This window comes from Festucalex cinctus, chromosome 14 (genome assembly GCF_051991245.1).
Source record: "Festucalex cinctus isolate MCC-2025b chromosome 14, RoL_Fcin_1.0, whole genome shotgun sequence".
In the NCBI taxonomy this organism is placed as follows: Eukaryota; Metazoa; Chordata; class Actinopteri; order Syngnathiformes; family Syngnathidae; genus Festucalex; species Festucalex cinctus.
In genome coordinates, this window is record NC_135424.1 from 25,518,312 (window position 1) to 25,541,542 (window position 23,231).

Here is a 23,231-nt window from a genome sequence, read left to right on the forward strand (position 1 = left end):
TGGCCAACTTTAATTCTGCGTCTGAGTCCTACCTCCTCTCGTCGTGTCAGTACACTTCGGCCAGCATGGACCCAGCAGAAAGGTTGGAGGCTGCACTACGTAGACAGGCCGCCCGCCTGTCGCACCTGGAGGAGGTCCAGCAAGCCATGGCCACCCGGATAGGTGAACTTGCTGGACAGGTGCAGGAGCTGGTGAACCACCTGCAACACTCCACGCCAACCGTCACGAAACCGGAAGCAGCTGAACCACCGATCCCAACTCCAGCCTTGGCCGAGGCTGGAATGAGACTGGCTTCCCCGGAGCGATACTCGGGAGAACCAGGACATTGTCAGGCATTCCTGACCGAATGTGACATTCACTTCGAACTCTCACCACAGGCATTTCCCACAGACCGTTCCCGCGTGGCCTTCATGATTTCCCACCTGACGGGACGAGCCAGAGACTGGGCCACCGCGGAATGGGCACGGCACTCCCCGACTTGCTCAACCGCAGCCGGGTTTAGCAGGGCTCTCCGCCTCGTTTTTGATCCAACCAACATGGATCGAGAAAAGACTCGAGAACTCAGCAACCTCAGACAAGGCAGAGAATCGGTTAATGATTACGCCATCCGATTCTGAACTCTAGCAGCCAAGAGTGGCTGGAACGACACAGCTCTCTTTGACCACTTTTTGAAGGGGCTCACAACCTCCATGCAGGAACTCTTACTTCCAAGTGACTTGAAGTATATAATTTTAGTTATCTATGTAGATTCATGCCCCCCATCCCTGTACAAGGCCACCTGGTTTGACCCAAACCTGCTCTGACACATTTTCCTTTCTTCTGACCTAGCAGATATATTTCGGGGCTTTCCGATCACGTGCACTCTGGCTGGCCTTGAATGCATTCTGTGAGATAGGGGTTTTCCGAACACGTGAGCTACACGTGCTACATGTGAGTGAGTGAGCCAAACACCAGCTGCAAGCAATAAAAATGTCTTGTCCGCAAGATTTATGAGCAGGAAGGTACACATGAGCTTGCGTAACCATGAAGTTCATGCAGAGGTCAGCTTTAAATTAGGCCAAAGGTGGCGAGCCTAAGTTTACGTGGAGTAACGGTGCCCCCAATGGTCAAAAAATAGCACTGCACCCAGTACTGCATTTTGTAGTTGTCCAATACCGTTAGCTGCCTTAAGATGTTACGCCCAAGGAAAAGTTTGGGGGGATGGACTTTGCAGGCTTTATAAACCAGTGCATTCCGTTTGTTCATCGGATTTCTAATCCCTTCTGGCCAGAATATATGTCTTGTTTGTATGTCTGTGTCAAATAAATCTCTTTGTCTACAGCTTGAATCTCGGCCCGGCACTCTGTTACTTTTTTCCTTCTAGATGCTGAATTGTTGAACTTCTCCTTTAAAGCGAATACAGGCGAAGACTCTCCGACACCCGGGATGCAAAATATACGATCACTCTTGGAGAGGACGGCCGCCCGCGTTTCGCGTCCCACCCCCCTTCCCGACATATCTCCCATGAGCGTTGGCCCGGAGGGGGGGTGCAGACGGCCTCCGCCGGGACGTAAATCTCGGTCCGGCCGTCTGCCTCTAGCCCGGGACGACGATACAACATTTTGGTGCCCGTGACCAGGATTTAAAAGAACCGGAAAAGAACAGGATTAAAGATGAGTATAATTAGATTTAAAAAAAAAATATATATATATATATATATATATATATATATATATATATATATAATTTTAATAGTTAGAGTTATGCATTGACTGTATTAAATTAAGATTGTAATGTGTAGGGCCGGATTTAAGATGTACACAATGCATGCATATTTTGTCTAAAAGCTTTAGTGGATGAATGGCTATATTGTTTGTCTTCGTGTTGTTAGAGGTCTCCCGTCATAAAAAGGGTTTAGGAAAAACTTTTTTTTTAGACGCAGTGCCCAGGGAGGGCAATTTATGCTCTTGTTACGAGCACGGCTTAAGATAAGTCGACAGTGTGAATGTTCTGTTCAAGATGAACAGATAAAACTGTTTAAGATGAGCCGATAGTGTGGATCGTTTGCAGGACGCAAAGGGTAAGTCCACGACGGACCGTTTTTTTGATGTGTTGTTTTAAAAATCCCAGGACGGGTCGTCCAGGTGGACGTTAAAGGCCAAAGGGTGGCCAGAAAAAGTTATATTGTTATATTTGGACGTTGTTGCAGTTGTGTGTGCCCCAAGAAGGGGTGGTCCAGGATGGGCTATTTATTGTTCTAAAATCCCAAGAAGGGTCGTCCAAGGCGGACGTTAAAGGCCAAAGGGTGGCCAGAAAAAGTTATATTGTTATATTTGTGAGTCCTAGGTGGACTCTCTGTGATGTTGTATTGGTATATTTGTTAGTCCTAGGCGGACTCTCTGTGATAATCGGGTTAAGGTGACCCTATGTTTTTCGGCCTCAGGGCAGGCTAAGGAGTATATTGTGTGTAAGGATTACACCAAGGATTGGTGCAATTCAGGAGGTCGAGGAAGACCTTATTTTTTTTCGTGTCTAAGCAGTGTCCCCAGCCAGGAAGGTTTGGGTCATTAAGATTGCTGTATTTCTGACTATAACACCTCAGGACGAGGCTAGTTCAAGATGAGCTATTGTTGTAGTATCTTTTGGTCTGTGCTTAAAAAGCATGCACCGCTGGCAGGCAGCGGACTTTTGTATAAAAGGTGAATTGTCCAGGACGGACAATCAAGTAAAAAGTTGATAGTTGGAAGTAAATTGCATAGTGTTGCATAATGGCGTTTGAGCAAAATTGAGGGAAAGTGTGCAAAGGGGAGAGATCAGTGTGCATGGCACGGGGTGAGGGGCGAGGAGGTTAAAAGGTCGATGCGTGTGTGTGTGAGCCAGGTTGGTGAAAGACTGAAGCGTGTTTTTCTGAGTAGCTGGTATTGAGCAGTTCATGTTAAGGAAGGAAGGTGTGTTAGTGGGAATAGTGTCGAAAAAAGATTTGTGAATCACATTGTGAATTGTTTTGTGGGTTGCGTTGCAAGTTGGATGGAGATGTTTAAATTGTTGTGTTTGTGCTTTTGTTCCTTTGATTTAAATTTCTTTTCTTTTGTAGGCTAACTGTTTTTGGGGAGTGGGTAGGAGGAAGAGGATTAGTCGCTGATGTGGACTGTTGGTGTGTAATTTTGATTCTAGGCTTATCCGGTAAACAAAAGAAAAATGTTGACGGTGAAAATAAAAGGGAGAGAGGACAGCTATAGGAAAGGAAAGATAAATAATGTGAAATGTTAGTTGGATGCCGTTTTGAAGATTTATGAGAGGCTTTGTAGAAATTAAGTAAAATGAAACAAAGATTTGTCCATTGTGGTAGTCTTTTTGATAGATGATTGTCCAAATGGTTTAATTTGATTGTATAAATTAAATTGAAGATGTGAAAAAAAAAAAAATATGTACTTTTAAATTTTAGATATTGATAGGGTCCAAAATGGGGAATCTTAAGAGTAATATTTGTAACGTAAGTGAGGAATGATATGAGGCGGAGAGAGAGAGAGAGGCGGAGAGAGAGAGAGAGAGAGAGAGAGAGAGGCGGAGAGTGAGAGAGGCAGAGAGAGATGCGGAGAGAGAGAGAGAGAGAGAGAGAGAGTGAGAGAGAGAGAGAGAGAGAGGCGGAGAGAGAGAGGCGGAGAGAGAGAGAGGCGGAGAGAGAGAGAGAGAGAGAGGCAGAGAAAGAAAGAGAGAGAGAGAGAGAGAGAGAGAGAGAGAGGCGGAGAAAGAAAGAGAGAGAGAGAGAGAGAGAGAGAGAGAGAGGCGGAGAGAGAGAGAGGCGGAGAGAGAGAGAGAGAGAGAGGCGGAGAAAGAAAGAGAGGCAGAGAGGCGGAGAGAGAGAGAGAGAGAGAGAGAGAGAAAGGCGGAGGGAAGGGGGACAGCAGAAGGTGTATGTGTGTGTATGTGTGAAAGGTCAGAGTTGATGGTGATAGGAATGGTACAGAAGTGGGAGATGGGAAACGAGGATGTTTGAATCCAATGAATATATAATCTATGGAAGGAATAGTCTGTGTGTAGAAGTTTATAAGAAGAGTAAGTGTAGATATAATAGCAGCTTGAAAAATATGAGGGGACTAAGAAGGCATAAAAAATAAATAAATATATACATAGCCATTGCATAAAGAAATGATAGGTTATGCTTGAGTATATATTTAGAAATTATTAATGATGAATTTTACAGGAGTCGCTTTGAAGGATAATAGGTGCTGAACCAAATGAATTGAGAGGAGGTTAAGTTAAATAGCAGGGAAAATAATATAAAGAAAATATAGCATTAGATTGATAGACTTGATGGAGATGACTAGGGCTGTCAAACAATTATATTTTGATAAAGTCGATTAAATTTAGTTTGGATTGATCCCAATTTATCACTTAATTAAGGAGGTTTTTTTTTTATTAGATTTTTTCCGCCTGCCAAATTTGAGGAGCACCCGTTATGTGTTAATTTTTGAAAGTCTCGTGTTATAAGGATGTCTTCAACATTTTTTGATCCACTATACATGCTTATTTTTTTATTCGGTGATTTATTTTTACAAATCCAAAATAATAAATGAAAAAGAGAAAAAATGTCTCCAATGTTTTGACATAAACAAATGATCTGAATGTCAAAGTTATACCAAAATATATATTAAATGCTTTACGGTTAATGCATGTAGTTGTGTTTATTATTTAAACATAATATGCGCTAACTTTGACGTAAACATCTGTCATAATGTGACAAATCTGATAATTTTTTGTGATTATTTAATTAGTTCACACTTTAACCTACAGCACTAGAAATGCTAAAAAATATATAATAATGTAATATTTAATGACAAGTATATCTTGGTCATCCATAATGAAAAGTTTTATTGTAAGAGTAAGCCTACAATTTTTTATTTTTGTCCCTATATGTGAACATTGTACAAGTCCTTGGCCATTGAAAGATGCAAATCCTGGTGTCGACCAAATCTCTTCATAAATGGAACAATGGAAGAGTGACTCCAGTCTGGAAAAACTCTGGAACAAAGGAGGACTTTTGTTGTGTAGGGGGGCACAACGTCACACACAGGACAATGATGAACACCTGTTATGTGTGATTAACTGTTTTTGAAAGGACTTACAGTTACATCCTGAGCAGCTTGGATGAACAAAACTGGACTGGCTGGACAAAACCCGAGCATGGATGGACACAATCATGAAAGCTCAGAGGACAAAACTGTTGAACGATGGTTGGGAGACACTGGGAGGACGCATTAGACAAGTGGGTATGGATTATATGGTGTTACCATATTGAAGGAATTTTTTTTTAATGATCAAATCAATCATCATTTTAAGACAATTTATTAGAATGAATAGAAAATAAATGTGGATGGTTAAGATATATGTGTTGAAATTCGTGTAACTCTTTTGTAGCTTATTGAGATGCAATAACTAAGAAAAATTGGTTTAATTAGGTAATTTGGCTGTATCGTTTAGACTATGAGAGACTACTAATTCAATTTTATATTTAGATTTAGCTGTTAAAATATTGGAATTTTTGGAATTAATGATAGTGGTGATTCCGATATATATTGAAGATACAGATTTAGCTGTGTTAAATATATTTATACATTGCAGCTATTTAATGGAGTAAGATAAACTATAGCAATATTTTGTAGCTTATAGAACTTAGACGAAAAATATGCTGAAATTAATAGGTCAAATTGCAAAGACTTAATTGAATGATTGAGGTTATAAGTCCCTTTTAACACCTTTATGGATAAAATAGTTAGAATTTGAAGGTGAACTTTTTAAATCTATATATATATTAAATATAGTAAGATTTCTACTGCTAAACAGAACCAAAAAAAAAAAAAAAAAAAAAGAGACACATAGGATTAAACAAATCACCTGAATATGTTTGAATTTTATATATAGTTTGGATATGTCCAGAGGAGGAATAGTGAATATATTGGAAGATATGAGCTTTTAAATGCCAGGTAGGAGATTTAGAGGAAGACCAAATGGAAGAAGTTAAAGAGGATATGAAGGTAGTTGGCGTGAGAGCAGAGGATGCAGAAAACAGGGTTAGATGGAGGCAACTGATTCGTTGTAGCGGCCCCTAAAGGAAAAAGCTAAAAGAAGAAGATATGTAAAATAGTCAGATAAAATGTCGTAGAGTATACTTTTGATATATGTTAAATAATTTGGCTAGAAGAGATTGTTGCATAAAAAGAGGACCATAATAAACTAAAACTGGAGTGAATATTTTATATCTGGATAAAAATAGTGGTATAAGAGATGTCTGAAGTAGTATGATATTGAATCAGCATTGAAAGGCACTACAGTGGACAAATCTGATGTTGTTAGTGATTCTGAGAAGAAACACGATGAAAACGAAGTTGGAGTATTCGAGCTATCCTTGTTAACATTTTGTTTAAATTAATTGATTTTTTTTTTTTACATAGTCTGTGACGACGACAGTTAGTAAAGAGTAACTTAGGATAAGTTTAGTTTGTGAAACGTTAGGTTTGCAAGAGCTTCGTGGGGAAGATGAGTAAAGGGTTGATGTTGAAAAATTTAGGATGGTATTCATATTCATGGGTGAAAGGGGAGCTGTGGGGTGTAAATGTCTGATTTAATTCTGTGGTTATAGCTCCTGTATGTGGGTGTATTCTTATCTGTATTGGAATGTGAGTATCTGTTGTGATTTGTGAGATTGTTTGTCTGTGAAGTGTGTTGTTTGTTTGTTTGTTTGTTTACTCACATAAAAAAAAAAAAAAAGAGTGAGAATGAGAAGAAGAAAGCAGCTGCAGGCGCCTATGGGAGTAGGAAACAATTGCATGCACAATATGGCCATGATAATTAGTACAAGTAAGGGTGTTTGTGATCACAATATGAGAGTAATTGCCTCTCACCCGTAACTGTATATTTTCTGACTAGTCTAATTGAGTATAATGGCGGATTAGTGAAAATTTGACTTTAATATTGATTATGGGATTGTTTATGATCGTGACAATTTAAGGGCACCATTTGACTGACAAAATAGTCATATGGAGAAGGCCCAATTTTAATGATGTGGCTTCGGATGATTGTGCCACTTCTGAGCTGTTACGACTTTATATGACGTTAAGAGTGTTATTGACTTTATGAAGACCTGACGGGGACAGACTGACTGTGACTTATATTGTTTTGTTGTTTAACCCCTTTTCCTGCAGCACAACAGACTCATCATGATTGATTTGTGAAGTTTTTTCCCTAACCCCGATTTTCTTACAGTTTTATTGTTTTTTTGTCATTGATAGTTGATTTATTTATGATGGATGTTAATAGGGCTGCACGATATTGGAATAACGTGATATGCGATATGGCTGCTGAATATAGCAATTTAACATGTATCTGAAGAACTGACATTTTTATAATTTGATATAAGAATTGAAAGAATTAAAAGAATTCTTTTCATGCACCAAAATAGGCGAACTAATTATATATTTAAGGGTAATTACCTCTCAGTTATCAACTATTGGATGGTTGTTGCATTTTTTAGTTGGTGTCTGACTGGTTGAATTTCTGCAAAGCGTAAAATTCCAGATTAAACATTGCATGGGCCAATATCGCGATATCAATGTTTTTCCGACATGTTGTGCTGTCCTATGCTAGACTGGTCTTGCAGGTCAGAGATCTTCAAGAACCACCTTCCAGCTTTGTGTATCTGATCTGTGTCTGAAATGACTTCTTATGGTTTGATTTCTATTTACCATTGTAGTTTTGTTTGTGTTGCAATGTGTTTTTGGTGTAATAAGTAAGTAAGTGCTTTCAGGTTAAGTTTCTGTGTTTTCGTGAGTGCCGATCCCGGGCTGTGGACGGTAAGTTGGTTCCAGTCTGAGTACCAGGAGTCTTCTGGTATCGTTTGTGTTGACACATGACGTATGTGTCAAAAGGGGGAATTGAATGTAAGTAAGGAATTTTTTTTTTTTATATATATATAATTTTCAAAATTTTACATAGTTCAACGGATTGGGAAAAGTTCTCATGTTTGGTTTTTGTCTAGGGGACTTGGTGATAGCAGCTGCTGAATGGCCCGAATAGCAGCCCGTGATACCAATTGTGAGCCCTCAACTGACTCAGGTGCAATCAGCCGTGGGCCCCAGGCACCTCCAGCGCAACCACCAGCAGCCCTGTGCGGAGGTCCTCAACTAGCGCTCCCTTGAGCGCCTGCACCGTCGTCGCCTCCAGTTCCTGCTGAGAAGTGTTCAACTCCAACCAGCCAGGAGCAGCCGCCAAACAGCAAACGTCTACAGGACCACCACCAGGCACACCTTTTTGACCACGACCAGACCCTCCACCGCCAGAAATGCCACGCCCCCAGATGAGCTTTCCCAAAACCCCCACCAGGATCACTCACCTGATGCCCCATCCAGCAGTCCCCTTATAAAAGGCTTGACCCAAAATCTGCTCTGACACATCCCTTCTTCTGATACAATCAGACATCACCAACCACATTCACAATACACTGTTCTTATGGGGCACAATAAGCCCCGGGCAGCGCAAAATCATAATCAGCCGGACTGTACAGAATGGGCCTGAATATTTATATATAAATATATAAATATAAATATATATATATATATATATATATATATATATATATATATATATATATTAGTGCTGTCAAACGATTAAAATTTTTAATCTGATTAATCACACTTTTAAATTTTTATTAATCACGATTAATCCGCTAATTTACTTGCGTAATATAAAAGAAATACAAATTACCGTAATATTTTGACAACACATTTTATGATATGAATGTCATTTGCTAACATTGTGTCACGCCGCCACCGGCGTGACGGCCCATGCTTTTGTTTTTATAGTCATGTTCCCGTTTTATTTTGAAAGTGTTAACTCTACTCTCACCGCAGGTCACTTACCCTTCCTGCAGTTCACTGATTACCGGTCCACGCCCATGATCATCACCACCTGTTACCAATCAACCCAGACAATAAAAGCCACCTTCATTCTCCAGTCAGTGCCGAAGTGTCACATCTCAGTGCATGGAAGCGTCCTCACAGCCCTCGTACCACAGTCCTTGTTTTATGCTTTGCCTTGCCTTGCCTTGTCTTGCGCCCTTAGTTTGCCTCTTGTTTTCCTCCTTAGTGGAGCGCCTTTTGTTGTCCCTGTTTTTGAGTGCCCTTTTTGTATCTCCAGTTTGGAGCTCTTTTTGTTCAGCCTTTTTTCCCTCTTTAAGAGGTGTTTTGGTTTTCGTGCTATTAAAGCTGCAGCCTTGTTGGCCAACTTTAATTCTGCGTCTGAGTCCTACCTCCTCTCGTCGTGTCAGTACACTTCGGCCAGCATGGACCCAGCAGAAAGGTTGGAGGCTGCACTACGTAGACAGGCCGCCCGCCTGTCGCACCTGGAGGAGGTCCAGCAAGCCATGGCCACCCGGATAGGTGAACTTGCTGGACAGGTGCAGGAGCTGGTGAACCACCTGCAACACTCCACGCCAACCGTCACGAAACCGGAAGCAGCTGAACCACCGATCCCAACTCCAGCCTTGGCCGAGGCTGGAATGAGACTGGCTTCCCCGGAGCGATACTCGGGAGAACCAGGACATTGTCAGGCATTCCTGACCGAATGTGACATTCACTTCGAACTCTCACCACAGGCATTTCCCACAGACCGTTCCCGCGTGGCCTTCATGATTTCCCACCTGACGGGACGAGCCAGAGACTGGGCCACCGCGGAATGGGCACGGCACTCCCCGACTTGCTCAACCGCAGCCGGGTTTAGCAGGGCTCTCCGCCTCGTTTTTGATCCAACCAACATGGATCGAGAAAAGACTCGAGAACTCAGCAACCTCAGACAAGGCAGAGAATCGGTTAATGATTACGCCATCCGATTCCGAACTCTAGCAGCCAAGAGTGGCTGGAACGACACAGCTCTCTTTGACCACTTTTTGAAGGGGCTCACAACCTCCATGCAGGAACTCTTACTTCCAAGTGACTTGAAGTATATAATTTTAGTTATCTATGTAGATTCATGCCCCCCATCCCTGTACAAGGCCACCTGGTTTGACCCAAACCTGCTCTGACACATTTTCCTTTCTTCTGACCTAGCAGATATATTTCGGGGCTTTCCGATCACGTGCACTCTGGCTGGCCTTGAATGCATTCTGTGAGATAGGGGTTTTCCGAACACGTGAGCTACACGTGCTACATGTGAGTGAGTGAGCCAAACACCAGCTGCAAGCAATAAAAATGTCTTGTCCGCAAGATTTATAAGCAGGAAGGTACACATGAGCTTGCGTAACCATGAAGTTCATGCAGAGGTCAGCTTTAAATTAGGCCAAAGGTGGCGAGCCTAAGTTTACGTGGAGTAACGGTGCCCCCAATGGTCAAAAAATAGCACTGCACCCAGTACTGCATTTTGTAGTTGTCCAATACCGTTAGCTGCCTTAAGATGTTACGCCCAAGGAAAAGTTTGGGGGGATGGACTTTGCAGGCTTTATAAACCAGTGCATTCCGTTTGTTCATCGGATTTCTAATCCCTTCTGGCCAGAATATATGTCTTGTTTGTATGTCTGTGTCAAATAAATCTCTTTGTCTACAGCTTGAATCTCGGCCCGGCACTCTGTTACTTTTTTCCTTCTAGATGCTGAATTGTTGAACTTCTCCTTTAAAGCGAATACAGGCGAAGACTCTCCGACACCCGGGATGCAAAATATACGATCACTCTTGGAGAGGACGGCCGCCCGCGTTTCGCGTCCCACCCCCCTTCCCGACATATCTCCCATGAGCGTTGGCCCGGAGGGGGGGTGCAGACGGCCTCCGCCGGGACGTAAATCTCGGTCCGGCCGTCTGCCTCTAGCCCGGGACGACGATACAACAGACTTACCCGGCGACCTGGACTCATTGATTTCGCTTGCCATCCGCACTGATCATCGGAGGCGGGAGCTCAAGCAGAGCAGCGGACTCCAAAGGATACCTGGTTCGGGACCCCTCCAGCATCCACTGGCAAGTGAGTCTTCAAGATATGCATTTCCCCAGTCATCCACCGCAAGGGAGGTCAGTGGAAATGACGAGGAACCCATGCAGCTTGGTCGGACCCAGCTAACCATCGAGGAGCGACAGCATCGCCGCCAAGAAGGCCGCTGCTACTACTGTGGTGAACTTGGTCATCTGGTGGGATCTTGCACCGTGAAGAGAGGTCCACCGGTGAGTTTCCCATCACCCCGTCCTGCTAAGACTCAAAGAATCACGCAAGTCAGGATAAGTCACCATGCTAGGACCATAGACCTGCCAGCCCTAATCGACTCCGGATCCGACGAGAGCCTCATGGCCTGGGGTCTCGTGAAACAGCTACGGGCCACCACCGAACCCCTTCCCCTAACCGTCCAGGCCAGAGCGCTTAATGGCAAGGAACTCTTTTTCATCACCCATATCACAGAGCCTCTCGAGGTCCATATTGGGCAGCACCAAGAATTCATTCGTTTCCATGTTTTTCGATCCCCGTCACACACACTGGTCTTGAGACATCCCTGGTTGCGGTTGCACAACCCCCGTATCGACTGGCGATCTGGGCAAGTCCTGGACTGGGGAAAGGACTGTGAACACCATGGGTTGGACCAATCAGCAACCAGTGCATCCTCAGCCGCAGTCAACCAGTTGACTCTTGAACCTCTCGCCCCCGAGCCTCGCCGGGCGCCGCCTCAAGCCCCCGAACCTCGCCGGGCGCAGCTCCAAGACCCTGAGCCACGCCAAGTTTATGCATCATGTCACGCCAAGTCTCTGCATCAAGTCGTCAAAGCCAAAGCCGTCCACGCCAAAGCCGTCCACGCCAAAGCCGTCCACGCCAAAGCCGTCCACGCCAAGGCCGTCCACGCCAAGGCCGTCCACGCCAAGGCCGTCCACGCCAAGGCCGTCCACGCCAAAGCCGTCCACACCTAAGTCTACCACACCACGCCAGGTCGGCCAAGCCTGCCACGCCTCGCCAAGCCTGCCAGGCCTCGCCAAGTCTGCCAAGCCTGCCACGCCAAGTCTGCCAGGTCTACCAAGTCAAAGCTGTCCACGAGATTCCCTTGGTACCTTCCGAACCTGATCCTGCGGTAGGAAAAACTCTTCTACCAGGAACATCCTGAACGGTCCCGACGGGACTATTGTCTGGCTTCATGGACGCCCTCCTGAACTGCCTTTTTGTCTGGGACGGAGGGGTGGGCCGTGTCCCACCTCCGTGCCCCCTTCCGCCCGCCCTTGTTTTTGGACTCTTTGTGTCGGATGGCCGTCAGGAGCCGGCCATTGAGGGGGGGGGTACTGTCACGCCGCCACCGGCGTGACGGCCCATGCTTTTGTTTTTATAGTCATGTTCCCGTTTTATTTTGAAAGTGTTAACTCTACTCTCACCCCAGGTCACTTACCCTTCCTGCAGTTCACTGATTACCGGTCCACGCCCATGATCATCACCACCTGTTACCAATCAACCCAGACAATAAAAGCCACCTTCATTCTCCAGTCAGTGCCGAAGTGTCACATCTCAGTGCATGGAAGCGTCCTCACAGCCCTCGTACCACAGTCCTTGTTTTATGCTTTGCCTTGCCTTGTCTTGCGCCCTTAGTTTGCCCCTTGTTTTCCTCCTTAGTGGAGCGCCTTTTGTTGTCCCTGTTTTTGAGTGCCCTTTTTGTATCTCCAGTTTGGAGCTCTTTTTGTTCAGCCTTTTTTCCCTCTTTAAGAGGTGTTTTGGTTTTCGTGCTATTAAAGCTGCAGCCTTGTTGGCCAACTTTAATTCTGCGTCTGAGTCCTACCTCCTCTCGTCGTGTCACATTGATGACATGCATGTACACAATTGTATGTAGTGTTGTTCCGATACCGTTTTTTGGCCCCCGATACCATACCGATACTTGAGTATTTTTTTCCTCAACATGAAAAAGCTGTCCTGTCATTGGTTCAGAGTATTCAAGGGCCAATAGGATATCTTAGATCGGCATGCAGTGAACATGTCACATATCAGTGAATGTCGTGCACCAGCAAGACACAAGATGCTTCAACCAAAATCCTATGTTAGTGTTGGAATTAATGGTAACGGCATGTTACTTTTGAGTAGTCATCGATACTGATACCACTGTTTTAATGCAGTATCGGCATCTCTGCCGATACCAGTATCGGTATCGGAACAACGCTAATTGTATGCATGCATCTATTACTCAAAATGTAACAGCATCATATCAATTGGGTGCAATTCAGCAATTATTAATTAATTAAACACAAGTTACTTTTGTTTTATCTAAAGTCCCGTCGGGGTGTTTTTTAAAGCGAAATTTACCACCGAGCACACCAACTGGAGTCAACCCGCTCATTTTGGAACAACAGGCGTAGGAAATGCCGTGTGTTGACCTAATTACTGACCTGCGTAGACTTCAATGTAAACATCCGCAGTTATGTTCAAGGCTCAAGTGCAGTCAAAAAAAATATTACGACTAATATGTGTTAATAAGTGATTAATGCAACATTTTTCTGTGATTAATTAATCTATTAACGCTTTAAATTTGACAGCCCTAATATACTAATACATACATATATATATACATATATATATATATATATATATATATATATATATATACATATATACAAGCCATTTCAAACATTAAAATTGGTCAGTAATTGGTAAAAAACAAACAAACTGATGTGTATGGACTGGCCAAATCTATAAAATTTTGAAATAATACGAAATTTGTCAAATTGTGGCTTATGAGGTTTTGGCCTGACGCCAGAGATACACAGTATATACAGTATCCACATATACCTGCATATGCATATACAGGGTGTTCCAAAATGTTTGACCCCATTTCATATGCCAATAATTTTGACAATTTTCGTTGGAATGACCTCAAATTTTCACAGCTTGTGTAGAAACGTTTCAGGTTTTTGTGTGTAACATCAAGCTTACACAAAACACAGGAAAGGAAGTTCTGAACGTTCTAAAAAGCACTTGGGCTGTAATTCTAAAATATAACCTGCCACTTGGTATTCAACATTTATGAAAATCTGTCATAGAACCAAAAAATATTTGTACTTTTCTTTGTAAATTTAACCAATAAAAGTTATGACCTTCAACATAAAGTCTATTTATTTTTATTAAGATCCATCAAGTAGTTTCCGAGATATGGGGCTACAAGTGGAGGAGTGGAAAAGTCACTTCATTTGCCCTCAGTGCCGGTTGGCGCGGGTTCGCTCCTCCGCCTGGGAGACCCCGTGTGGCTTACATGAAGTAAGCTTGTGTGTGAGTGTGTGAATGAGTGGTTAAAAAAAAAAAAAGTTTCCGAGATATGGGCATTTAGAATGGGGTCAAGCATTTTGGAACACCCCGTACACACGTTATTCCTGAAGCTTGGATCTCAAACGGGAGTTGGAGTGCCCTACATCATATCTTAAATACAGTATTCCTTGTTGAATCCAATCTTCTGGACAGAGACTTCAGATGTTGGCTACTGACTCTACAAAAGCCATTCCAAAATAGTTCATGTTACAAGCCTTGTTACCAGCTGTTACATGAATAAATTTGTCACAAAGTGTTCTATTTCCGTGCATGTGCGCTCAGCGTAATAGCGGGTGCAACTAAATTGTTGTGAAGGGGCATATCTAGTCTACATTGTTTAGAACCGCAGAGAGTCTTCTCTGGGCGTTCTGGCGGCACAGATACCGGGCCCCTGGCAAATCTGCCAATTTGGTAACGGATAGTAGACTGTGCTTGGTGCAAAAATGGGTGTATCTTAATATTTGTGCTGGGGCAAGTCTAGTTTAGCATGTTTGTCAATTTGGTAAAAGCGCTACGCCTCCCTGGGCCTTCCAGCAGACTGAGCTGCCGTGCTTCCCGACGCATCTCCAACTTGATGACAAAAAGTAGATGAGATCTTAAACTTGGTAAAACCAGGTCCTACTAGCGCCACAAGTAGTGTAACATGTCTTTCGTGGATTTGATCGAAGCACAGGCAGACAGATTCGGCTCGCCACGGACGTGTGTGGTGAATGTCATCGTATTTCATTCATAAATATGACAACAACATGGCACAATCCATTTCTTTGTCGTGATCAATAAATGGAACGAACTATCCATCTTATCTTATAAATATTTTAATAGGACCCCTCTGACTGGGCGTCACAACTGGTGGCTGTCACACATGGAATAAATCATCCGCAATGCAGGATCTTGCAGTCTACCTATATAAACACATTGTGCGGGTGCCAATCTCAGCTGTTGGAGCTCAGCGAGTCAATTTACTTACACCGCAATGTCAAGTATGGTGTGCCTGATTTGAATGCATGTGAGGGATGTCGAATAGACCCTTTCATGGCCTATGTCACGATGACATTACGTTGTTTACTGGAGGCAAAATCAACCTGCAGCTGGAGGCAAGGGAAGTGCAGCGAGAAGTAAACAATGCTGGTTGTCTGTAGAAAATGTCGTCTTGTTGTGTTTTTGATTGCCAGAACCGTAATAGCACCAACAAAAACTTGAAATTCTATCGCATCCCAGCCTCTGCCAGTCAGAGTAATCGCAAACGGCTGTGTTTAAACGCGATTAGGCGAAAGGACTAGACTGTCTGAGACTATCATCAACAATGCTCGTGTTTGCAGCGCACACTTCATATCAGGTAAGATTTAACTATCAGATTCAGTCTGGACAATGATATGGGCTAGACTTAGTTGTGATTGAAATTACTTAATTTAGTCATTATTTGTGGGATTATTTTTACATGCACGGACTTACAAAAAGTCTGTGTTTACATGCTACATGCGCGAATGCTAACCACCAGCTAACCAAACGTTAGCTGTATGTTTCAGTTTTGTCGAGGCGAAAGCCCCCACAATGGTTCCGATAACTTCTTGTCAAATTTTTGTAGAAAAGGTACATGCCTCGTATATCCTCGTCTTCTGTCCCTGTTGTTGACTTGGCAACACTAACAACACCGCACGACACAAGTCCTCGCTCAAGTTGTTATATTCTAAATTTTGAACATGTCCATTCAAGACGTAGTTGTAGACATCTAATGATTTATAGGCCTTCAGTTTATCTTTAATATATACGCTCAGTTTTTCTATACGGTAGATTTAAATGTCCGGCCATTGCACGGTGGGTAGTCCCGTAAAATCATCTATCCAGTGCGTGAGTGAGTAGGGGTCAGTAAATATCGTCCCATCAGTCAGAGTTAACTTTTTAGTTAAGTTAAGTAATACTCGCGTACTACTAATACTAATACTAATACTAATACTCGGTCGTGGTGAGTTTGCTCACATATGAACTCAAATGGCCATTTTCCGCGTCCATTCCGACGTGAAATGTCTGTGAAAATATGCTGACCGGTGTTAGAACCACACGCCACTGAGGTGTTTATGCCTCCAGCTAAGCCTCGCCCTTTAAATTGCGTCACATTGTTTACAAACTCTGAAGGGGTCAATTCGATTGGCCAGGAGTTGGCTACATTCCATCCCAAAGCAGCACATAATGGCGCGTACGCCCCATCACACCCAATTCTATCTGTGCAAAGTCCAGGAAAATTACAGAAAGAAAACTCCACCCATGCGCATGTTATGTTTCAGTTTTGGGTGGTTGAGTTTTTAGTTTAGTTTTGAGTGTTTATGTTGTCCTTTGTCCGGTTTTGTCTCCCCTAGTCTCGTCACAGTTAACCCTGTCCACCTGTGTGTGTCGCCCCTCCCCGTTTGTGTGACCTACTTAGTGCCCTCTGCCAGCTGTTTCCCAGGTGTGTCCTGTTAGTGTCTCATTAGTGTTGGTATAAGGAAGTGGTGTTCGTTTCACGCGGGTGTGGGAGCATCGTTGTGTAATATATACCTTGTCTGTTCTTGTGTGCTAATCTTAAGTTGCTAGTTTATTCCACGTCTGGTCAATTACTCTACGTCTGTCAAAGTCTTCACGCCAAGTCTGTCCATGTCTGTCCTCGTCATGCCCAGTCTTTTCACTTTCAAGCCAGTCAATACGGGTATTGTCATTCCTGTCATTCCTCTTCCTGTCTGGTTACTCCGCTTTTGGGTCCCACCTCATCCACACCATAACAGCGCACAGTTGGACTGCGCTTTCCGCTAGACTTGCGCTGTTGCACGAAAATGGGTTTCATCGTTATATAACTCAATCAAGAATATCAATTTGCTACATAGTACAGTGTAGGTATCTATGTTGTAATTGCCGATTGAGTTGTCTCCCTGTTGACTCATGTAAGGCACACATAAATGATAGGACACCAAGCTTAAGGAAGGCCTACACATCATTTTGTCCTTAAATTTGCAGTCATGATTCCTACCAGCACTTTGACTCTGATTGTCTTCTTCAATAACTTTATGTCCATCTTTGTCTTCCTCAGTAACTTTATGTCCATCTTTGTCTTCTTCAGTAACTTTATGTCCATCTTTGTCTTCTTCAATAACTTTATGTCCATCTCGGTATCTCTGCTGTTTGGAGCGAATTCTGTGCATTCTGACAGATATTAAGATGCAGAAAAAATTGTATTAGCATTGCAAATGGAATAGCATGCATTCCAGACAGGACATTCTTTGGAATGTTTTGCCCATATTAAGTATAATGTCAGACATCTATCACGTTTAATTTTAGTTTATGATCATGGATGAATGGATGAACATTTTCTACTATAGATTAACCATATCCTTATTTGGTTTAATCCAATTTAAAGAGGGAGTTTGAAATTACTCCGCCCCTCCATGGCCAAAAATATTTTTTTTGTTGTGTAGTGGAACCACAATTTAACCTCTGATTTGTTTCCTATGGATAATCTTACTCATGTACTACTGTAAATATGGCAAAATGTGATTGTATTTTTTTAAATTGCCAAAATCCCCTTTAATATGGAAATGCTCAGTATTTCGTCATGGGGGGGGGGCATGAACATCTTTACTAGATAAAAATGCACAAAGTGCCTCTCGCTATTCAAATTCAACAAGGAAAAGGTGAGTAATTCTGCGAACAGAATTGCATCGTGCAATTGCATGATCTGTAACACTACTTTTCGCCTACTTTATGATGTTATTGGGGCAAAACTAAAGAAGGGTGGTCCATTGATTGTGTGAACAGACTGCAGTAATAATGAAGTCACTTCAATGTTTGCTGGTTTTATTAAGTTTGACATGCTCCTTGACTGCACAAGTACATGTTATGGAGTGAGGGCATGTTCCCACCAACAATGATATCATATTCTTCAAAGGCTTGCTGAGGAAAGTGAGGGAGGGAGGAGTCACTCCATGGCTTCAGACACCTGGTCAGCAGGTCCTGTGTAAAACAAGTGGTGCTTGTACATGTGACCATTCCGTATTGCTTCACACAAAAAGTTAATGTAGTGTGCAATGCCGTCCATATGTAAATGACATACCAAGACCTTGGCTGACTTCAGTTTGTTGCAGCTCAGATATGGTAGATGGAGATACTGGTGGTACAACACCGAAGCCTTCTGGGGTCCTCCATCCGAAGTGTCCTCATTCGGGGCATTCCAATTTGGCTGCTGACTCTCCCGTTGATATTTTTTTTTCTTGCAGGTCGGTGATGTATTTAAACGGTGCATGAATGCTTGTATACATCAGAATATGGTTCTGGAACCCCTCAAGTTTGGCTGTTGATCTAGTGTGACACAAACAAAAACAAAATAAAAAAAATAATAAAATAATTGACCACATTTCCACATTTCCAACAAAGCCCCCAAAACATTGTATTAGTTAGATAAAAGTAACTTGACTGCATACTGCATAGAATATGCAAAGGCTGTTTGCTTGTCGAGTTTCCGTGAAAACGTAGAAGTCTGTACATTCTTGTGCACCCAATTACACAATGGACCAGTACACACTTGAGGTGAGAGTTCAGACTCTAGCAGTGCTTACGGTACAGCCAGCAGTTAAGTCCAGAAAGTTATTCCCTGCCGAAAATTAATTTCGAGAACACTATTTTCACCAAACACAACGAAAATAGTAATTTTCAACTCCTCCACTAATACAGTATGCTTTAGATTCTCAATTGAAGTTATGGGCAAATATACCTCCAAAATCACAGTTACACTACATTACACAATAACTTGCGCATTTACTCTGACTATAACCTGCCAGCGGGAATCTTTTTTTTTTCAAATCAAAGCAAAGTAGCTACATAACGAAATCGTTCGAGTGGTGTGGAGTTGCTAATCAACAGCTATAGTGATCGTAAAACAATGGTACGAACATCGTATTAATTAGTACGGTGCATACTTTTTCTCTCACTCTCAAAACGTAAACACAAATGTACTCTTACTTACCGGTCAAGTAGAAAGTAGTCGAAGGCACCGGCACTTCCCAAACCTAGTCTGTTCCTCATTTCTCTCCATCTGGCAAATGCGGCTACAATATAAACTCTTGTTTTGTCACGCTGAAATAAAATCAATTACCAAAGCAATTTGTGATGCTTGATAATGCTCTCTTCGGGGACCGGAAACTCTTCTTCTTCGTTTACATGCGGTCGCCATACAAACCGGAAGTGCGTCTGCAAAGGCGTTCCAAAAACGCGTTAAGAAATGGATTGCTGAAATTTGTCTTTGACGGCACCCGTAGCAGAAAGATGGCGGCGAAACATGGCGGACACTATAAGGCGCGGCGCGGTCATGTAAAATAATTAGTGATTTCTAGACTTACCGTTATATTTTAAAAAAGTACGTTTATGCGATACAACATATCTTTTTACTTACGACTAACACAAACATTTGTTTTTTTTAAATGAATGAATTATTTTTTCACCACTCGATGCCACTGTATAATACTGAGTGTACCTTTAAACAACACCTGATTGGTTCGACCTAAAAAAGGCCGGCTGCAAATGTATTAGCGGGAGCAGTACAAGATGTATTCTCCGGAGTTTGTGAACTCACAAATACTGCGAGAATGCAGCTCGCTGGCAAGGTAAAATAAATTTTAATACATTAAAAAAAATTAAGTATGTTGTCAACACACTGATCTTTGAGCACTTACGATCTCTTGAGCTGGGATAAGGATTTCATCTCAGCCTGTTGGTGTGATTTAATGTTTTTCATTATAGTGGCTTTGAACAGCTCAAACCCCCTGCAAAGATGTAAATGCCATTAAAAGAGTGAAACAACAAGAACTAGTCATTGCCATGACATCTACAAGAATGGAAACTTGAAAACGGTTCACAACTTCACAAATTACGGTCATGTCTGATTCTGTTTGGCATGTGGCATGTGTGCAGGATTAGAGCATTATATAGGCAAAAAGTATGATGGAAAATTTAACAACTATGCAAAAACATATTTTTAAAAAATCACATTATTTTCTGGTTCCAAAATTGTCATGAAAAAAGTCAGCAACATTTCATTTATTTTCAGTTCAGCACTGTTGTGTAAATTACGCCTTTGTTTATTGCGTCTTACCTTGAAGCCTGTTTGCGAAATGCTTGCAATTCTGCTACTACGTGTATGAAATAGAAACTGAGGAAAACTCTTCTCTGCAGCAGCAGGAAGAGAAAACAAATACTGTCCCAGATGATCCCTGCTTCCTCAATCGGGAGGCTGCAATCCTTATCACTAACTACATTTGCTGTCAAGACAAAAAATAACAGGCACACACATATGCAGTTAAAATATACTGTAAATAGTAGGCTTTACAGAGCAAATTAACAACTGGATGAACCAAAATTTCCTTCAGCTAAACAATAACAAAACGGAGATCATTGTTTTCGGCAATAAAGAAAAGAGGATTGCTGTTAGAATACACATTGGGGCCTATTCACTAAAGGTTTGCGTCGCCTTTGCACCGCGCTAGCCGGCAAAAATGGAGCATTTAGGGAGCACCTAATTCACTAAACACGCTCAGATGGGGAAATCCGTCACTAAGTGTTCTGCCGAACAGATTGCGTCACGGTGCGCCGGTGTTATTTGCGTGTATGTAAATTAGGTAATTTGCATACATTTGACGCAAAATATGCCCACCCCAATGCAAATGAGACTCATTGATATGCAGCGTCTAATTCACTAACGCCAGCGCAAATAGCAACACCTCGCTTGCGTGACGCAAATAACGTTTTTGGAAAGCATGTATTAACCTGACGCACCTCGATCTCCGGCAGTGCATGCCTTTTGCCGCACAACATGCGCGGCTGATCACGCAGAGAGGAGAGAAAGAGAGAGAGAAAAATAGAGCGAGGGGGAAATATTTCCGTGTTAGCTTAAGACACATCGCGTAACCCGGGCTGATTGGCAATAGCGGGGAGGCATTTTACGATCATTTTCACGTGCCAGATGTATGCTGTACGGCCACACCAACCTCAGAGAATATATATTTGAAACACGATCGCGCCAATAATTTGTACTTTATGAATGAATGACGTCGTTGTCGTCCTCTCTGCTCTGTACAGCTTAATGGCGCTCTAAACGCTTACTCTTGGTCCAACCTCGCTTTCTGATCATGTCATCTTTCTCGCAACTGTTACTATAACAACCATGTTGTTGGCGCAAATCCATTGCCATGTGTGGTAAATCAGGTGCAAATTTGCTCCAAGCTGTCAGTTTTGTGGGCGTGTTTGCGCCGGTATATGATTAGAGCAATATCCTTAGTGAATAAGTGGGTAACTGGGCGCAGACTGCGGGTGCAGTTGTGGTGCAATATTTCGCACTATTACTGGACGCAGCGCATTCTTAGTGAATATGCCCCATTGAGTCGCTGTCTTGAGAAACCAAAGACCGAGTTCGAAATCTTGGGGTAGTAATAGACTCAAACCTGACTTTCAGCAATCATATCAAATTAATCACTAAAACATCCTTTTATCAGCTGAAAAACATATCCAGAAGAACTGCATGCTTCAAGCAGACCAAGAGAAGCTTATCCATGCCTTTATGTCTAGCAGACTCGATTACTGTAACGGTCTTCTGACTGGACTCTCAAAAGAACATGAGACAATTGCAGCTCATTCAGAACGCTGCAGCTCAAGTTCTGACCAAAGCAAAGAGATCAGAAAATATCAATCCAGTACTTAAGGCTTTACACTGTCTCCCAGTCAGCTGTAGAATAGATTTCAAAATTCTGCTACTGGTCTATAAATCACTGAATGGTTTGGGTCCTGAATATATCCAAGAAATGTTGATTGAGTACAAACCCAGCAGGGCTCTGAGATCTACAGCCTTGGGCCAAACAGTGGAACCCAGAGTTTGAAGCAAACATGGTGAAGCTGCAATTAATTGTTATTCTGCATACAGATGGAATAGGCTGCCAGCAGAAGTCAGCCCCGCGTGCAAATGCTTTTAAATCCAGGTTGAAAAATTTGCTTTTTTCTCATACCTTTGATTCAGGACTTTTAAACAGCTTTAATTCATAATTTTTTTGTTTTTCCTTTTTAATTATTATTTTAAACTTCCTTACGCTAAATGTTTTTTCACATTGTGAATGTATGTTCTTTTAGTAAATTTTGCAACCTACTTTTATTTTCTCTTCTTCCTCTGACCTGTTTTTGTTATGCTTATGAGTTGCCTTTCCTTGTGTAAAGCACATTGAGTTGCCTTGTGTATGAAATGTGCTATACAAATAAACTTGCCTTGCCTTACCTTGCCATCAGACTTTGCGGCACTGTCATGGCCACACCCTTTGCCGAAAAGTCACAATATTCAGTGTGGGGCATGATCAATATCTTCAGGCTTTTCTGACAAATTTTCAACTGGATCCCTCAAACGGGCTTTGCACAGTAGATAAAAAAGTAAAGTATGACAATTTTTGTCATCACTAGGTGGCGGCAATAGTATAACCGAATATCATACATATGTTGTCAGGCCTTGGGTTTTAAGATGCATGAGAAGTTTGGGAATTTTTGGAGCTTGTACAGCAGAGTTATTAAGCATTTCCTCTTTCGTGATGAAGGAAATATTCAAGGCAAACTTTGATGCCCCGTCATATAGTATTACGGAAATTCAAGATTTCTTTCCCCAGTTGTTATCCCAGGTCTTGAGATCATACATGCCAAGTTTAAAGAAAATCACCATGCAATGTAAATGATGAATCATCATAATACAATAATATTTATCATTCTTGTCTGATACTTACGATCATAGTATCCCTTGACTGTGCAAACTAAACTGAAGAGTTGGATCATCCAACAAAAGCCCTTCTGCATTTCAATAACAAACACACACGCCAGAATCTGAAACATACAGAGAGAGAAACTATGGAGGACCAAAACTGCCAACATTATCATAAATAAATGACTAAATAAATAAATGACTAAAAGTG

At 42.3% G+C, this 23,231-nt stretch overlaps 1 protein-coding gene across 1 annotated transcript in view; it reads right to left on the minus strand.

Moving 5' to 3' along the window:
- Window positions 1–23,231, minus strand: part of piezo1 (piezo type mechanosensitive ion channel component 1 (Er blood group)) — a 286,359-nt gene that overhangs the window by 109,205 nt on the left and 153,923 nt on the right. Inside the window, exons 25-28 of the mRNA XM_077496131.1 lie at window positions 23,046–23,142; window positions 20,387–20,552; window positions 19,968–20,057; window positions 17,273–17,445 (exon numbers count right to left, since the gene is read on the minus strand). Of these exons, the coding sequence (XP_077352257.1) occupies window positions 17,273–17,445; window positions 19,968–20,057; window positions 20,387–20,552; window positions 23,046–23,142 (526 nt within the window). The remainder of the gene's footprint in view (window positions 1–17,272; window positions 17,446–19,967; window positions 20,058–20,386; window positions 20,553–23,045; window positions 23,143–23,231) is intronic.